At 36.9% G+C, this 19,866-nt stretch overlaps 1 protein-coding gene across 8 annotated transcripts in view; it reads left to right on the top strand.

The window, feature by feature from the left end:
- The window catches only part of RALGAPA1 (Ral GTPase activating protein catalytic subunit alpha 1), a 276,648-nt gene that overhangs the window by 128,784 nt on the left and 127,998 nt on the right, over window positions 1-19,866 (top strand). For all 8 annotated transcript variants that reach the window (XM_007986490.3, XM_007986488.3, XM_037983898.2 and 5 more), the window contains 6 exons: window positions 1,615-1,767; window positions 5,027-5,220; window positions 5,461-5,559; window positions 6,715-6,870; window positions 8,202-8,330; window positions 15,040-15,165. In XM_007986490.3, coding sequence (XP_007984681.1) covers window positions 1,615-1,767; window positions 5,027-5,220; window positions 5,461-5,559; window positions 6,715-6,870; window positions 8,202-8,330; window positions 15,040-15,165 — 857 coding nt within the window. The remainder of the gene's footprint in view (window positions 1-1,614; window positions 1,768-5,026; window positions 5,221-5,460; window positions 5,560-6,714; window positions 6,871-8,201; window positions 8,331-15,039; window positions 15,166-19,866) is intronic.

Raw genomic sequence — 19,866 nt, 5'->3', positions numbered from 1 at the left:
TGTGCTACTTAAAAAAACACCTATATGATATGTGGAATTCCACTTTTATAGAATTAATATAAATACAGATCATCCTTGACTTACCATGATTAACAACTTACAATTTTTCAACTTTACAGTGGTGTGAAAGCAATTCTTATTCAGTAGAAGCCATACTTCAAGTACTCATACAACCATTGTTTTTCGCTTTCAGTACAGTAGTCAGTAAATTACATGAGATAATCAATACTTTATTACAAAACAGGCTTTGCGTTAGATGATTTTGCCCAACTATAAGCTAATTTAAGTGTTCTGAGCATGTTTAGGGTAGGCTGGGCTAAGCTATGATGTTCAGTTGATTAGGTGTATTAGGTGCAATTTTGACTTACGATATTTTCAATTTACAATGAGTTTATTGGGTGTAACCCCATCATAAGTCAGGCAGCATCTATATGTATGTAATTTATATTGGTTTTTTGCTTTACTACGTAGAAAGAGGTAATGAGGGCAGAGGTTTACAGTTACTGAGTTCAAAATATTGATATTTTTCTGCTACAAGAAGCTTAACATAAAAAGACCTACTGTTTTAACAACTTGCTTGGTACTAGCAGCACTATATTATAACCACCACAAGTTGTTCTGTACAGCAGTAATTTGTGCTGTACTTTGTTTAAGTTAACAGAAGTACCTGCTGTGTACCAGGTACTATACCAGGCACTAGCACTACTACAGTATATAACAGAATTCCTGTTCTTACAAAGTTTATACTCTACTGGGGAATATTTAAAATTGAACAGGTAGTTTCAAGTCAGTGTAATGAGTGGTGTAATAGAGAGGTGCAAGGTTCAGTGAGAGCATCTAGCAGAGACTCTGTAATCATACTTGGCAGGATCAGGAGTAGGCTTCAAAAAGAAGATTAGGGCTCCATGCAAAGGAAAAAGCCAGAGGTATGATGTAATAATACTCTAATAAATACAAGTAGTTTACTTTCCATAATTGGACATAAAAGTTCTAGGTGGGTTGTGGAGAAGAAAGAAAGTTACAGAGAGACTTGAGAACCATACTAGGAAGTTGGGGCTTATGCTGAGGCCAGTGAGGGGCCACTAAAGGATTTTAAATGAGGAAGTGACAGGATCAAACTAGATTTTTAGATTTTTTTGCTGCCTTATGGAGAATGGATTGGGAGAGGGAAGTCGGGATGTCGGAGAGACTGAAGGACCACTGTAAACCAAGGATTGATAGTCACATATAGAGCAGCAGTGAGCAAGTGCCTCAGTTCTTAAATTGCTCCAACTCTGAATTAAGTGAAATAGAATGACAGTGGGTACTAGAGTTTCTATAGCTGGGCCAGAAATGGGAGTAGATAGTCTTACTTTCACTAATGGCTCCTGTCATTTGGTACATCCAGTCTTGATTCTATACTATCAATAGTCCCATGGTAGACATGAGACAAGACTCCTAGATATAAAAGCTTGTACAATATTATGATTTTCGTGACCTCCAGTTGTAAAGCCAGTTTATAACTGATTTTATCTTTCGGTGTTTAAAATTTGTTTTATTTAGGGTGTTAAACATTACATCTTAGGTAGGATATTGAATACTCTTTATGGTAATTTTATGAAATTATATTTACAGGTTCAGAAAGTGCTTCCCCAGTCCATTCACCTCTGGGCTCCAGGTCACAGACGCCTTCCCCTTCTACGTTGAATATAGATCACATGGAACAGAAGGATCTGCAGCTCGATGAGAAGCTCCACCACTCTGTTCTTCAGACACCAGATGATCTAGGCAATATTTCAAAATTAGATATTTACCTTTTTTCTTTTAGGGCATCAGTGTCAGGAGATCATAAATAAGGCATCTTGTATTTGATTATATATGATTATTGTAAATATTTTGGACTTTTCTAAGTCCTTTGGAAATTTGTTAATGTAACTTTTTCTTGTTCTTAAAGATATTTGTTGTCTGAGTTTTACTCGTTTTATTATAGTTGATTAGAGTCCTCAACTTAGTTATTGCATTATTTTCAAGTACTGTATTATCATTTATTGATATTGGTACTGTTTCTTAAAACAGGAAATACATAATTTGGCATCCTTATTCTTAGTTTTATACCTAAAGAACCTAGTAACCCATAGGAGAACATAGTAACATTATCACTTGTTAGTCAAGCTTTCAGTGAAACAATTTTTTAAACCATTTTTTTATTTTGATTCAGCAAATTTATCAACTAAATTTAATTTAAAAGTAGAAATCCAGATGAATATTTTCAAGTAAATGTTAAAAAGTGACTTGGGAAACCTAAGTAACTGCCAAGTTTTTTTAAAGGTTATTTTTGCTAGATTTTGTATGATGTAACAAACATCAGTTAGACATTTTGCAAATATACCATAAATTGGTCAAAGACACAGTTAATGAGATATTTACAATGAATAAAAAGCTAGTTTTCATTGGTAAGGTAGCACATTTATTCTCTGACCAAAGGAAGAAATTTAAAACTATATAACTTCTGAACTTTTTTTTAAAAGGCCCATTTCTTTTAAAATTGTCTGTAGAGGCGAGGTTTCGCCATGTTGCCCAGGCTGGTCTCAAGCTTCTGAGCTCAAGTGACCCACCTGCCTTGGCCTCCCAAGATTACAGCTGTGAGCCACCACACCCGGCCCAAGGGACCCATTCGTTAACATGCAATTGCCTTGTAATTATATAGCCCTAATTTTCTGGTTTTTGGATTATTTCTGATCTTTTCTTTTTCTCCTTTGATCTGCAGTTGTTTATTTGTTTACAGTTATTTCCCATGGAAAAAAACTTCAAAGTTATAGAAGAGTTTCAAGGCTAGTAAAATGAACACACATAAACCCTTTATATAAATTCATCAATTAATATTTTGCCACTTTGTCTATATATACACACAGCACATACATGCACAAAATACCCTGCCCTTCCCACATGTCCCCTGAACCTTTTTTTTTTTGCTGAGGCATATAAGAGGAAATTGCGAATATCAGATCCTTCAGACCTAAACACATTAGTGGATATGTCCTAATAATAAGTGTATGTTTTCTGCATAATCACAATATAATGGCCATATTCATGATATTTAACATAGATACATAGGTGATATTTTAGTCTATAGTCATAAGTCCTCAATTGTCCCAATAATGCCCTTTATGGCTACACCACCCCATCAGCAATCCAATAAAGAATTTAATCATGCCGGGTACCGTGGTTCATGCCTGTCATCCCAGCACTTTGGGAGGCCAAGGCAGGTGGATCACCTGAGGTCAGGAGTTTGAGACCACTCTGGTCAACATGGTGAAACCCTATCTCTACTAAAAATACAAAAATTAGCCGATCATGGTGGCACGCACCTGTCGTCCCAGCTACTCAGAAGGCTGAGGCAGGAAAATTGCTTGAACCTGAGAGGTGGAGGTTGCAGTGAACTGAGGTCGTGCCACTGCACTCCAACCTGGGTGACAGTGAGACTCTGTCTCAAAAAAAAAAAAAAAAAAAAAAAGGATTTAATCAAAGAGCACACATTGTTGCTTGCTTTTTAATAATTTAAAATTTTGTTAGCTTTGAGAAGGATAAGGTAGAGGCAAATCAGTTGATTTATCATTGTATTATGAAGGTGCTCTGGAGTAGGGAGGCATTAGCATCAATGGTTAACACTTCAGTGTGTTTTGTTTGTTTTAGTGGCTTTACACAAGAAGCCTTTTTTTTTTTTGTAATGGAGAAAGACTAGTACCTTTTTAATAATACAGTCAGTTGTATACTTTATATGCAAAGAGAAAAAAAGTTAACCATTAGGAGTAAAGAATACACATGTACTAAGAATTAAATTATTATAAATTCTCAATATGTTGGAATGTTTTCAAGCGTGAGAAATCATAACTTTATCGTTCTTTCAGTCTACAGAATTTTTAGTTCCCAAAGTTCTTTAGATGCATAGATATCTCTGTTGACTTTTTAATTATTTTCTATAGCCTTTTCCATTATATATATTGAGTAGAATAATGGATTTTTTTTTAAAGCTGGAGGCAACCTATAATGATATCTAGCAAAACCATCTATTTTACAGATGAGGACATGTATCCTTAGAGAGGTTATTAAATAACTTTTATAACACATAATTAGTAGCAGAAAGAGACTAGAACTAAGGTTACCTATCTTTCTTATAATCTTGTCAGTATTGTAGGCAAAATACAGTTATGGTAATTTTGATTATGTTTAAATTTTAGTTAAAATGTTTATTTTTCAGTCGGGTGCGGTGGCTCACGCCTGTAATCCCAGCACTTTGGGAGGCCAGGGTGGGCGGATCACTAGGTCAGGAGTTCGAGACCAGTCTGGCCAACATAGTGAAACCCGGTTTCAACTAAAAGTACAAAAAAAATTAGCCGGGTGTGATGGTGTGCACCTGTAATCCCAGCTACTTGGGAGGCTGAGGCAGGAGAATTGCGTGAACCCAGCAGGCAGAGGTTGCAGTGAGCCGAGATCGTGCCATTGCACTCCAGCCCAGGAGAGAGTGCAAGACTCCATCTCAAAAAAAAAAAAAAAAGTTTATTTTTCATGCCATTATGCTAACTCTTAGTGCTAGTCTGGGATGTAGCTACAAAGAAAAGGCTTATGAAGGCTTCCTACATGATCTGCCTTTAGCCTGAGGTTTTCCATTAATTTGATGATATAACCTGAAGTAGCTGTTAGATAAAAGTGAGAATATGTGCTTATAAATTTGATGTTTTTATCCAACATAGATTTCTCTATCTGGCATAGATAGAAATCTCTCTGTCTGCAAAGTAAGTAGTAGTTACATAGAAGCACTATTGAATAACTAGCTGTTGACATAATAATTATCTTATAATAATTCCTTATTATCTCATAATAATAAGTGAGGTTTTGACCTTATCAGGAAAAAAAAAATGTATGTTGATATTTCTTTTATTCACTTCTGTAGATATTTAAGATTGTTAATTTAGCTTGGTTTCTTGGGGGATTTTATGTTCAGTTCACTGAAAAATGGCTGACACTATATATATTTTTTTTTCTATAGAAATTAGTGAATTTCCATCAGAATGTTGTAGTGTGATGGCAGGAGGTACTCTGACTGGATGGCATGCTGATGTTGCTACTGTAATGTGGCGAAGAATGCTAGGCATTTTGGGAGATGTAAATTCAATCATGGATCCTGAAATACATGCTCAAGTTTTTGATTACCTCTGTGAACTTTGGCAGAATCTAGCTAAGGTAAAAAGAAATAGAGGATATAAGTGGAGAAGAAAATAAAAATATTTAAAAATAGAAGAAGCATTAGAAAACATTTGTGACACCCTTTTTGACTGTAGATAAACTGGTACCCGGCATGGTGAAGTCACTTAATTGTAATTAAATAATAAGTGCAGAAACTGGATTTGAACTTCAGTTTAAGGTAAACTGGAAGAGATAACAGTTTTCATACGTTTGTTTCTTTTTATTTGAAAATTACAGATTAGAGATAACCTCGGCATTTCAACTGATAATCTGACCTCCCCTTCTCCACCAGTTTTAATTCCTCCACTGAGAATTCTTACACCTTGGCTTTTTAAGGTAAGCTTAATATATAAAATGTGAGTTTAAAATTTTTCATTTAGTAACTCTTAAACATTTTATAGAGATTTTGGCTATTATATAGACTCCTAGAGCACTTAACTTTTTAAGCAGTATCCTTAGGAAGTCATTAGGCATTACATAGAGAAGAGGGTGAGCATGCTAAAATTAGTCGGGATATATTGCTGTTGATTATTTCATAAAACACAAGTGAATATAGAGAGGTATGTCTGTGTTGTATTTAACTGAATTATAAACTTCGAGTTGTATCACAGAGTATGCTGTGTATTAAAAGTTGTGACCTGGTGAGGTGACTCACGCCTGTAAGCCCAGCACTTTGGGAGGCTGAGCCGGGTGGATCACCTGAGGTCAGGAGTTTGAGACCAGCCTGGCCAACATGGTGAAACCCCGTCTCTACTAAAAATACAAAAAATCAGCTGGGCATGGTGGTGGGCGCCTGTAATCCCAGCCACTAGGGAGGCTGAGGCAGGAGAATCGCTTGAACCCAGGAGGCGGAGGTTGCAGTGAGCTGAGATGGCGCCATTGCACTCCAGCCTGTGCGACAAGAGCAAAACTCCATCTTTAAAAAAAAGTTTTAATTCTTTTTTGTTTGTTTTTTAAAAGACAGGGCCTCGCTCTGTCACCCAGTCTGGAGTGCAGTGGCATGATCACAGCTCACTGCAGCCTTGAACTCCTGGGCTCAAGCAATCCTCCCACCTCAGCCTTCCAAGTAGCTGGGACTACTACAGGCGTATGCCACCATGCCTGGCTAATTTTTTATTTTTTTGTAAAGACAGTCTCTTTATGTTGCCCAGGCTGGTCTCAAACTCGTGGCCTCAAGAGAACCTTCTGCCTTGGCCTGCCAAAGTGCTGGGATTACAGGCTTAAGCCACTGTGCCCAGCCAAAATATTTAATTATTTTAAGTATTGATATGTTTGGTACATTTTCCTAAGTGGAACAGTTTATGGTTATACCTACATTGTATCATTTTGGATGATGATAATTTCAGTAATCCTGATTTTTAGTTCATTAAAGAAATTAGGCCAACATGGAAATAAATGAGATTATATACATTGTTTGCCATATTCAGTTGCTTAAGTTATTTAGCAAATAGTATTTCTTTTTGAACATTAAAACTGATCTTTTAATTTTAGGCAACCATGTTGACTGACAAATATAAACAAGGTAAATTACATGCATATAAACTTATTTGTAATACAATGAAAAGAAGACAAGATGTTTCTCCAAATAGAGATTTTTTAACACATTTCTACAATATAATGCATTGTGGATTACTTCATATTGACCAGGTAACTATATATATATTATCTAAGAAGTAGTTTATATCATATTATCTTTGATTCTTGATTCTGTTTAACTCTTGCCTTTTAAGGTCTAGAAGTTAAACTCTCCCCCTTATTTAGTGATCTATATACAATTTACTTCAATTTTATGACCTTATTTGTTCTTGAAACATGGTTGAAAAATCAAGCTATTATTGTAGGTAGAGGATTGAGGTAGTTCTCCATCTTTAATGTTGTACCAACCAGTTCACTTTTTGAAGCAATTAAACCATCCTTTGCTTAGGCTGATACCTTCCTTTAATGTTCTAATGTGCCTACTCTTAGGCATTTTGTGACTGATACTTGAGGCATATGGATATGTTTATCTAGTCATGCAACAGTCAGGTTTTTTGCAGTCTAAGAATCAGCACATCACATTTTCTTATTACTGTCAATTATATTGGCATAGCGTACATTGATTTGATAATTATATGAGTTATAATCATTAAATAGTCATAAATGTAACCTTAGAATTACTTTGGGAGTCTTGATCTCGGCCATAAACTAAAAAGTGTAGGAGGTTGCAAGTCAAAATAATGTAAATATGTTTATCCTAATATGATCAACTTGTAGGTCATTTAGAGAGTATATTAATATTAAAGGTGATAATATCTCTTTCTGAAAAATGAAAAAACTTTTTGCATTAATTTAAAATTAGTGTGCTACCTTGTAAACATGTCTCAAAAAATAACTCTTGATTACTAGAAAAAGAGAGCTTTTGTTTAAGATAAGTTGTACTGAATAATACAACTGAATACACTGTATCCTCATAGTAAATTCCAAAGACAAAGTAAATTAATAATCAGGTTAGGAACATTCCCTTAAAAGTGCCTAGGTCTAGATTTCTGAGGCTAGATACCTATCATTAAAGGACTTCAGTTTATTTTAAAAAGAGAATCTTTCCATTGTCACATAACAGGTCATGTGGATTCAGAAACCAGAGTTATTGCACAGAAGCAACTAGGTGACAGGAGAAAACTGCTATGCAGTTTAGTTTTACATTGTGGGGGCCTTGTACTTTTAACCTTCTGAAGCAAAGAGCCTTCCTTAATCTCTAGTGTGAAAAAAGTGCTGTTATTTATGCCAGTTAAATGAATGTATTTTCAGTTTACTTTCCATTGATAGAATATAATATTAAGCATGGATTATTTGGAAGAATTGAAATTAGTCTTTCCAATTAGCCAATGTACAGTAATTACCTTTTTTATTATTTCATATATTATCTATTTTTAATGATACTGATTAGCTGATACTCAAGATTACATATGTGATATTCTTTTTTCCTTCTTTATTCTAAGGATATTGTCAATACAATCATCAAACACTGCTCACCTCAGTTTTTTTCACTTGGTTTGCCTGGTGCCACAATGCTTATTATGGATTTTATTGTAGCAGCTGGTAGAGTGGCTTCTTCAGCTTTTCTCAATGTAAGTCATTTCCTGTTCCTTATCATATAACGAACTTTAGTTAGCCAGGATTCAACTAACAGAGTTGATAAAACATAACAAGATGATATTCAGGAAATTTTGTAATTTAGTTGGAATTGATTGCTTCTCCTACATTAAAAAAAGTAAGAAATTCTGAAATATAAGAAAGCACTAAAATCAGTAAAATCTGATAAGCAAAACAGGATTTAAAGTTGAGGAAATCTAAAGAAACGGAGGGAAGAAAGCAAAGAGCGAGCAATGGACTATAGCAAGAGGTAAGAAACAATGGTGAGTCATCATCACACAGTGTATATGTATATGAAATCATCGTATTGTACACCCTGAATATATATTGTCTTTAACAATTTTATATATATTTTTTTTAAAAAGTGGTAAGACAACCACCATAGGAGGACATACGTCCTGGGAATAAACTCTCTCTCTCTCTTTTTTCTTGAGATGAAAGTCTCTGTCGCCCAGGCTGAAGTGCAGTGGTGTGATCCTGGCTCACTGCCACCTCTGCCTCTCGGGTTCAAGTGATTCTCCTGCCTCAGCCTCCTCAGTAGCTGGGATTACAGGCAGACACCACCACACCCAGCTGATTTTTCTATTTTTAGTAGTGACAGGGTTTCACCATGTTGGTCAGGCTGGTCTCGAACTCCTGAACTTGTGATCCACCCACCTCAGCCTCCCAAAGTGCTGGGATTGCAGGCGTGAGCCACCGCGCCCAGCCAGGAGTAAACTCTCAAACTGCATGTGAAGATTTTCATACGGTCGTGGAATTGTGAGACAATGCTAAGTAAACTGGTATAAATGGAATATGTTCATCTGTAAGTGGAAGAGGTGAGCTAGAGAGGAAGGCAGTAATGCTGAAAATGTTAGATGGAAGCCTAAGGAAGGAATGAATAACCATTGAAGGATTTTAAGCAAGGACTAGATGATCAAATTTATATTTTGGAAGGATCACTCTGGAGCAAAATGTAAATAAAAAATAATAACTGGAAGTCTACTAGAAAAAACTAAGGGTTTTTGTGAGAAAAATATACTTGTCTAGTACTGTGTAACTTGAAGAGCAGTTTAATATACCTTATTTCATTGTTAAGCTGCAACAGTGAAAGATCAATAGTGAATAGAAGGAGTTCTATTTGGGGCCTAGTAAGATGCATGTTAGACATCCATGAGGAAGATGTCAAAAGAATAATTGCATATACTCAAGGGACATGTCAGGACTGAAAATAAAAGCTGGGCAACATTAGCTTATAGACGATATTTAAAGCCATGAAACTGGATACAGTCACCTAGTGGAAACAGACAAAGCAGCAGCGGTATTTATAGCTGTATAACCCTGTTTTTCCAGTTCCCTGAAAACAGTAATCATGTCTTACTCATCTTGGTATCTCCAGAGCCTAGCATAGCACCATGCTTGGTTAGTTACTGAATATGTGTTCATTTAGCACCTAGTATATACTCAACCTTGTACTGAGCTCTTTTGTGGTTATTAAACTTCCTCCTCCCCTTGTGTACAGAATGTTTTTGTAGGTGAAATACAGAGGGATATAGAATAAATTGGATAATACTTTGTGCTCAAGCAACATAATGCCTGCTGCCGGGGATATGGAGAAGTATATTAACAACTCCAGAATGTAGGGCATCAAATAGGTACCAATAAGAGGAGCACAGCATAGTAGTTAAAAGCATTGTCTAGAGCTGACCTGCTTGGGTTCAAATCCTGGCTCTGCGACTTATGAGCTGTGTGACCTTGGGCAAGTTACTGAATGTCTCTGTGTGTCAGTTTCTTCATCTATAAAATAAAGATGGCCAGGCATGGTGGTTCATGCCTGTAATTCCAGCACTTTGGGAGGCTAAGGCGGGTGGATCACCTGAGGTCGGGAGTTCAAGACTAGTCTGACCAACATGGTGAAACCCCGTCTCTACTGAAAATACAAAATTAGCTGGGCATGGTGGCGCATGCCTGTAATTCCAGCTACTCGGGAGGCTGACACAGGAGAATCGCTTGAACCCGGGAGGCGGAGTTTGCAGTTAGCCGAGATCGCACCATTGCACTCCAGCCTGGGCAACAAGAGCAAAACTCTGTCTCAAAAAAAATAAAAAACAAAAAAATAAAGATAACTTGCCTCATAGGATTAGTTTATAAGGATTTGTAACATGATTGGAACATTATTTGACACTTTATATGTGCAATATAAGTTTGTTGAAATTATTTGGTAATTCAGAGAATGGAGAGATCTTATTTGTTTAGGGCTATCATGGAGGTTTCATGGAAAATATATATGACTATGTCCCTGAAAGATTAGTAGTATTTGTTTAAGTAAAAATGGAGATGAGGAACAGTATTCCAGACAGAGGTAAACAGGCATGAGGGAGATGTATTCAAGGAATGACAAATAATCCATTTTGTTTAGGAGCTAGTTAATCTGTAAGAGTGTAATAGGCAAAAAGAATAGAGAGGTACTTTATTTTTTAAAAAAAAAAATTAGCGAGATAAAATATACATATCTAATTTACCATTTTTATCATTTCAATTAATTTTTCTGTTTGTTTTGTTTTGTTTTTGAGATAGGGTCTTGCTCTGTAGCACAGGTTGGGGTGCAGTGGCACAATCGAGGCTCACTGCAGCCTTTACCTCCTGGGCTTAAGCAGTCCTCCCACATCAGCCTCCCAAGTAGCTGAGACTGTAGGCACACACCTGTAGTCCCAGGCACCATGCCTGGTAATGTTTTTAACTTTTTGTGGAAACAGGGTCTCACCATGTTTCCCAGGCTGGTCTTGAATTCCTGGGCTCAAGTAATCCTCCCTGCCTTGGCCTTGTAAGGTGCTGGGATTATAGGCATGAGTACCTGAGCTATCATTTTTTAATATACACTTTTTTTTTTTTTTTTTTTTTTGAGACAGAGTCTCTCTCTGTCAGTCAGACTGGAGTGCAGTAATACGATCTTGGCTCACTGCAATCTCTGCCTCCCATGTTCAAGTGATTCTTTCACCTCAGCCTCCCGAGTAGTGGGACTACAGGCACTTGCCACCACGCTGGGCTAATTTTTGTATTTTTAGTAGAGATGAGGTTTCACCATTTTGGCCAGGCTGGTCTCAAACTCCTGACCTTAGGTGATCTGCCCACCTTGGCCTCCCAAAGTCCTAGGATTACAGGCATGAGCCACCACACCCAGCCTTATATTTTAAATATATTTATATTATTTTTTTTCCCTCTTCTTTCCTCCTTTCCCTGCTTCCGGGCCTCTGGTAACCACCAATCTATTCTCTTATCTTCATGAAATCCACTTTAGCTCCCACATATGAAAGAGAACATGTGGCATTTGTCTTTCTGTGTTTGGCTTATTGCAGTTAACATAATGTTCTCCAGTTCTACCCGTGTTGCTGCAAATGACAGGATTTTGTTCTTTTTCATGGCTACATAATGTTTCATTGTGTATAAGTACCACATTTTCTTTATCCATTCATTTGTTGATGGGCACATAAGTTGAGTCTATGTCTTAGCTGTTGTGAATACTGTGTGGTAAACACAGGAGTGCAGGTATCTTTTTGATATCTTGATTTCCTTTCTTTTGTATATACACCCAATTGTGGAATTTCTGGATTATATGGAAGTTCTATTTTTGATTTTTTGAGGAACCTTCTTGCTGTTCTCCATAGCAGCTATGCTAATTTACATTCCCACCAACAGTGTATGAAGGTCCCCTTAGAAAGGTGTTTTAGATCTTTGCTACACAAAGTGTGATCTGCACATCAGAAACATTTAGCATGATCTGGGTGCTCATTAGTAATGCAGAATCTCAGACCCCATCCCAGACCTATTTACTGAATCAGAATCTGCATTTTAACTAGATCACAAGTAAGTGGCAAAATCATTAAAGATTGAGAAGCACTGCTTTGGACTACATTTTGGAAAGGTCTTGAATGCCAGGAATCAGATTATAATGCTATATTAGATAAACAGTTAAGTGTTGTTGTTGTTGTTGTTGTTGTTGTTTGAGACGGAGTCTCGCTCTGTCACCAGACTGGAGTGCAGTGGCATGATCTCGGCTGACTGCAACTTCCGCCTCCTGGGTTCAAGCGATTCTCCTGCCTCAGCCTCCTGAGTAGCTGGGACTACAGGCACGCCACCACACCTAGTTAATTTTTGTATTTTTACTAGAGATGGGGTTTCACCATGTTGGCCAAGATGGTCTTGATCTGTTGATCTTGTGATCCGCCCGCCTCAGCCTCCCAAAGTGCTGGAATTACAGGCATGAGCCATCGCGCCTAGCCGCAGTTAAGTTTTTTTAAAGTGGTGAGAGAGATGACTGAATCCATCCTTTGGGATTGTTAAATAAGTATTAATCTGGCAGTAGATTAATGGAAGACAAACTAGAGATGGTAAACAAGTCACAGGGTTATAGTATAATCAAAGTACATAGACTATAAATCTCTTGGATACTAGCAAAAGTTGATAGAATTCAGAAGATGCCAATATATAAACCAATGTCCTTTTTTATTAATTTACTGTGAAAACTAGTAGTGTTCAATGGGTTATTCCAGATGACTAGTCAGCACATTTCCTGCAGCTTTTTTCAAGATTCTGCAGGATAATTAAGCCCTAATGTCATAAGGCATCTATTTTGTGTAACTAATCCATTTGAAATGACTAATTTCTCTCTTATGTATCTAATACTGTGCATTATGTAACATCCTTGAGAAAATGTAGAATATAGTCATTTTTTGCATTCTCTGGTTCATATGAGGGATACCTGTTGAGAAAGGCTGCATAGGAAACTAAATCATTGCAAGAATCAAGCATAACATATCTCCATAATAAGGTTAAAACAAGTCATTTCCTCTGGTGGTGTTGGAAATACCCAGTCCAGGCTGGGCATGGTGGCTCACACCTGTAATCCCAGCACTTTGGGGAGGCTGACACAGGCAGATCACTTGAGGTCAGGAGTTTGAGACTAGCCTGGCCAACGTGGTGAAACTCCATCTCTACTACAAATAGAAAAATTAGCCGGGCATGGTGGTGCACGCCTGTAATCCCAGCTACTCAGGAGTCTGAGATGGGAGAGATGGGAGGATTGTTTGAACCTGGGAGGCAGAGGTTGCAGTGAGCCGAGATCGTGCCACTATACTCCAGCCTGCACGACAGAGTGAAACTCCTTCTTAAAAAAAAATAAATAAATAAAAAGGGAGGAAACACCTAGTCCAATTCTTGCTCTTTGTATTCTTATTTTAGATTTTGTTCATATCATCTCCCTTTTGTTAATGCTGTCTGCCCCCCACCCCCTCATCATCACAGTCACTGTTAGAACATCTTCATCATCACCATCTTGCTCATATACATCTCCCTACCCCAAACTCTTGGTAACTCAAATTTATGTTCTGTCTTTATGGATTTGCCTGCATATTTTATATTACATGAGCCTGTATTTTAATTGTTTGTTTACAAATCTCTCTCTCTCCCTGGACTGTAAACTTCTTAAGGATAAGTACAGTGTCTTAGCTAACTTCTTGTCTCCAGCCCTTAAGACAGACTATATTACATAGAAAGCTCGATAATGGAATAATTGATTTGGTTTTGCCTTTCTTAATTATGATCACATTCCATGTCTGCCCTCATTATATCCACATACCTGAATATTCAGTTACCTCATCTACCTATATAGAAAAACTCTCAGCTAATCTCTTTCATTAAATACTGATTTTTAAGATCAATTTCATTTGTATAAGATAACTTTTATTTTAAATTGGAATGGTAGATCTGAGTTCACTCTGCCCTTTTATACTGCTGCCTTGTATCTTTAAATCCAGATTGTTTTTTAATCTGGAAACAAGTTGTTTTGTTGAAAATCATGTAATAGAGTATTACACCATTGCCTCTATTACAATATTTATTCAGATGTGGAAATCCTCTTGGAGATTGGTTCTCAATTTATGTGAATAGAAGTATTATATTTCTAATAGATTTGTGCTTAGCATTTTTGTTAGGTATTATTAAACATATAAATCAATTTGCAGATGTTTTAGTAAATAAAACAATATATTAGTAGGAGGATGTTGATGTTTGATGGGCATGTAAGAAGGCAGAAGAGAAAAAAGAATTGTTCAGTGTTGGTAATTCAGAAATGGCTAAATACAGCTAAGGAAAAAAGATGAAAATTTACCTTCATCGGCAGTCCAAGTCCAGACAAATTCTAATGTTGCTTCTAGTAAGTGGTATAGGCAGTGCTTTTCTTATGTGCATAATATCATGAAAACCATCTAGATTGGTTCCTCTTTCATATAGTTAATGTTTTTTCTTCTTTATTCATGCTTGGTAATAAATATAATCTAGTGAAATTAAGTCATCAGCTTATTAGAACAGTATGTCACAATGTGTGAGTTACCTTTAAAATTATTTATATTTTTACTTATTAGGGTGAATTGATGCTTGTAGATAAGGTATATTTGTTTTTACAGTCTTACTAACTGTGGCCGATTTGAGGAAAGCTGTGCTACTTGTTTATTGCATTTATTAACAATAACAGTAGTTCATGTGGAAAGTATAAATGGAAACTTAAATCTTTTTGTGTTTTCCCTTTCCTTTTTAAATTTTGTTTTATATATCACTTCCCTGTCTAATGTAGTTGGATAATAAAGCATCTTTTCTGATAATTTCATAACACCAGTATATTTTTAAACTTTTTAAAAATGTGATACATAGGCACCAAGAGTAGAAGCACAAGTTCTTCTGGGATCTTTGGTTTGCTTTCCCAACTTATGTTGTGAACTGCCTTCTCTTCATCCCAACATTCCTGATGTTGCTGTGTCTCAGTTTACAGATGTTAAGGTAAGAAATGAGATGCTAATTTTTAGCACTCAAATTATTTTATAATCAGAAAGTATATGCAATAAAATTTGTATTCTTTCTTTTCTTTTTGAAATCTACACAATTGTTAAAGATTTTTGCACATTGATTTTTGTATTCTGAGACTTTGCTGAAGTTGCTTATCAGCTTAAGGAGATTTTGGGCTGAGATGATGGGGTTTTCTAAATATACAATCATGTCATCAAAGAGGAAGACAATTTGACTTCCTCTTTTCTTAATTAAATACCCTTTATTTCCTTCTCCTGCCTGATTGCCCTGGCCAGAACTTCCAACACTATGTTGAGCAGGAGTGGTGAGAGAGGGCATCCCTGTCTTGTGCCAGTTTTCAAAGGGAATGCTTCCAGTTTTTGCTCATTCAGTATGATATTGGCTGTGGGTTTGTCATAAATAGCTCTTATTATTTTGAGATATATCCCATCAACACCTAATTTATTGAGAGTTTCTAGCATGAAGGGCTGTTGAATTTTGTCAAAGGCCTTTTCTGCATGTATTGAGATAATCATGTGGTTTTTGTCTTTGGTTCTGTTTATATGCTGGATTACGTTTATTGATTTGCATATGTTGAACCAGCCTTGCATCCCAGGGATGAAGCCCACTTGATCATGGTGGATAAGCTTTTTGAATGCTGCTGGATTCGGTTTGCCAGTATTTTCTTGAGGATTTTTGCATCGATGTTCATCAGGGATATTGGTCTAAAATTCTCTTTTTTTTGTTGTGTCTCTGCCAGGCTTTGGTATCAGGATGACACTGGCCTCATAAAATGAGTTAGGGAGGATTTCCTCTTTTTCTTTTTTTTATTTTATTTTATTTTATTTATTTATTTATTTATTTATTTTAATTATACTTTAAGTTCTAGGGTACATGTACATAGCATGCAGGTTTGTTACATATGTATACTTGTGCCATGTTGGTGTGCTGCACCCATCAACTCGTCAGCACCCATCAATTCGTCATTTACATCAGGTATAACTCCCAATGCAATCCCTTCCCCCTCCCCCCTCCCCATGATAGGCCCCTGTGTGTGATGTTCCCCTTCCCGAGTCCAAGTGATCTCATTGTTCGGTTCCCACCTATGAGTGAGAACATGCGGTGCTTGGTTTTATATTCTTGTGATAGTTTGCTAAGAATGATGGTTTCCAGCTGCATCCATGTCCCTACAAAGGACACAAACTCATCCTTTTTTATGGCTGCATAGTATTCCATGGTGTATATGTGCCACATTTTCTTAATCCAGTCTGTCACTGATGGACATTTGGGTTGATTCCAAGTCTTTGCTATTGTGAATAGTGCCGCAATAAACATACGTGTTCGTGTGTCTTTATAGCAGCATGATTTATAATCCTTTGGGTATATACCCAGTAATGGGATGGCTGGGTCATATGGTACATCTAGTTCTAGATCCTTGAGGAATCGCCATACTGTTTTCCATAATGGTTGAACTAGTTTACAATCCCACCAACAGTGTAAAAGAGTTCCTATTTCTCCACATCCTCTCCAGCACCTGTTGTTTCCTGACTTTTTAATGATCACCATTCTAACTGGTGTGAGATGGTATCTCATTGTGGTTTTGATTTGCATTTCTCTGATGGCCAGTGATGATGAGCATTTTTTCATGTGTCTGTTGGCTGTATGAATGTCTTCTTTTGAGAAATGTCTGTTCATATCCTTTGCCCACTTTTTGATGGGGTTGTTTGTTTTTTTCTTGTAAATTTGTTTGAGTTCTTTGTAGGTTCTGGATATTAGCCCTTTGTCAGATGAGTAGATTGCAAAAATTTTCTCCCATTCTGTAGGTTGCCTGTTCACTCTGATGGTAGTTTCTTTTGCTGTGCAGAAGCTCTTTAGTTTAATGAGATCCCATTTGTCAATTTTGGCTTTTGCTGCCGTTGCTTTTGGTGTTTTAGACATGAAGTCTTTGCCCATGCCTATGTCCTGAATGGTACTACCTAGGTTTTCCTCTAGGGTTTTTATGGTATTAGGTTTAACATTTAAGTCTCTAATCCATCTTGAATTAATTTTCGTATAAGGAGTAAGGAAAGGATCCAGTTTCAGCTTTCTACTTATGGCTAGCCAATTTTCCCAGCACCATTTATTAAATAGGGAATCCTTTCCCCATTTCTTGTTTCTCTCAGGTTTGTCAAAGATCAGATGGCTGTAGATGTGTGGTATTATTTCTGAGGACTCTGTTCTGTTCCATTGGTCTATATCTCTGTTTTGGTACCAGTACCATGCTGTTTTGGTTACTGTAGCCTTGTAGTATAGTTTGAAGTCAGGTAGCGTGATGCCTCCAGCTTTGTTCTTTTGACTTAGGATTGTCTTGGAGATGCGGGCTCTTTTTTGGTTCCGTATGAACTTTAAAGCAGTTTTTTCCAATTCTGTGAAGAAACTCATTGGTAGCTTGATGGGGATGGCATTGAATCTATAAATAACCTTGGGCAGTATGGCCATTTTCACGATATTGATTCTCCCTATCCATGAGCATGGTATGTTCTTCCATTTGTTTGTGTCCTCTTTTATTTCACTGAGCAGTGGTTTGTAGTTCTCCTTGAAGAGGTCCTTTACATCCCTTGTAAGTTGGATTCCTAGGTATTTTATTCTCTTTGAAGCAATTGTGAATGGAAGTTCATTCATGATTTGGCTCTCTGTTTGTCTGTTACTGGTGTATAAGAATGCTTGTGATTTTTGCACATTAATTTTGTATCCTGAGACTTTGCTGAAGTTGCTTATCAGCTTAAGGAGATTTTGGGCTGAGACAATGGGGTTTTCTAAATATACAATCATGTCATCTGCAAACAGGGACAATTTGACTTCTTCTTTTCCTAACTGAATCCCCTTGATTTCTTTCTCTTGCCTGATTGCCCTAACCAGAACTTCCAACACTATGTTGAATAGGAGTGGTGAGAGAGGGCATCCCTCTCTTGTGCCAGTTTTCAAAGGGAATTTTTCCAGTTTTTGCCCATTCAGAATGATATTGGCTGTGGGCTTGTCATAAATAGCTATTATTATTTTGAGGTACGTTCCAGCAATACCGACTTTATTGAGCGTTTTTAGCATGATGGGCTGTTGAATTTTGTCAAAAGCCTTTTCTGCATCTATTGAGATAATCATGTGGTTCTTGTCTTTGGTTCTGTTTATATGCTGGATTATGTTTATTGATTTGCGAATGTTGAACCAGCCTTGCATCCCAGGGATGAAGCCCACTTGATCATGGTGGATAAGCTTTTTGATGTGCTGCTGAATCCGGTTTGCCAGTATTTTCTTGAGGATTTTTGCATCGATGTTCATCAGGGATATTGGTCTAAAATTCTCTTTTTTTGTGTGTCTCTGCCAGGCTTTGGTATCAGGATGATGTTGGCCTCATAAAATGAGTTAGGGAGGATTCCCTCTTTTTCTATTGATTGGAATAGTTTCAGAAGGAATGGTACCAGCTCCTCCTTGTACCTCTGGTAGAATTCAGCTGTGAATCCATCTGGTCCTGGACTTTTTTTGGTTGGTAGGCTATTAATTATTGCCTCAATTTCAGAGCCTGCTATTGGTCTATTCAGGGATTCAACTTCTTCCTGGTTTAGTCTTGGAAGAGTGTAAGTGTCCAGGAAATTATCCATTTCTTCTAGATTTTCTAGTTTATTTGTGTAGAGGTGTTTATAGTATTCTCTGATGGTAGTTTGTATTTCTGTGGGGTCGGTGGTGATATCCCCTTTATCATTTTTTATTGCATCTATTTGATTCTTCTCTCTTTTCTTCTTTATTAGTCTCGCTAGCGGTCTGTCAATTTTGTTGATCTTTTCAAGAAACCAACTCCTGGATTCATTGATTTTTTGGAGGGTTTTTTGTGTCTCTATCTCCTTCAGTTCTGCTCTGATCTTAGTTATTTCTTGCCTTCTGCTAGCTTTCGAATGTGTTTGCTCTTGCTTCTCTAGTTCTTTTAATTGTGATGTTAGAGTGTCAATTTTAGATCTTTCCTGCTTTCTCTTGTGGGCATTTAGTGCTATAAATTTCCCTCTACACACTGCTTTAAATGTGTCCCAGAGATTCTGGTATGTTGTATCTTTGTTCTCATTGGTTTCAAAGAACATCTTTATTTCTGCCTTCATTTCGTTATGTACCCAGTAGTCATTCAGGAGCAGGTTGTTCAGTTTCCATGTAGTTGAGCGGTTTTGATTGAGTTTCTTAGTCCTGAGTTCTAGTTTGATTGCACTGTGGTCTGAGAGACAGTTTGTTATAATTTCTGTTCTTGTACATTGCTGAGGAGTGCTTTACTTCCAATTATGTGGTCAATTTTGGAGTAAGTGCGATGTGGTGCTGAGAAGAATGTATATTCTGTTGATTTGGGTGGAGAGTTCTATAGATGTCTATTAGGTCTGCTTGCTGCAGAGATGAGTTCAATTCCTGGATATCCTTGTTAACTTTCTGTCTCGTTGATCTGTCTAATGTTGACAGTGGAGTGTTGAAGTCTCCCATTATTATTGTATGGGAGTCTAAGTCTCTTTGTAAGTCTCTAAGGACTTGCTTTATGAATCTGGGTGCTCCTGTATTGGGTACATATATATTTAGGATAGTTAGCTCTTCCTGTTGAATTGATCCTTTTACCATTATGTAATGGCCTTCTTTGTCTCTTTTGATCTTTGATGGTTTAAAGTCTGTTTTATCAGAGACTAGTATTGC

This window comes from Chlorocebus sabaeus, chromosome 24, assembly GCF_047675955.1.
Source record: "Chlorocebus sabaeus isolate Y175 chromosome 24, mChlSab1.0.hap1, whole genome shotgun sequence".
In the NCBI taxonomy this organism is placed as follows: domain Eukaryota; kingdom Metazoa; phylum Chordata; class Mammalia; order Primates; family Cercopithecidae; genus Chlorocebus; species Chlorocebus sabaeus.
Note: the sequence above shows the minus strand (reverse complement) of the source record. Positions and strands in the feature narration are given on the sequence as shown.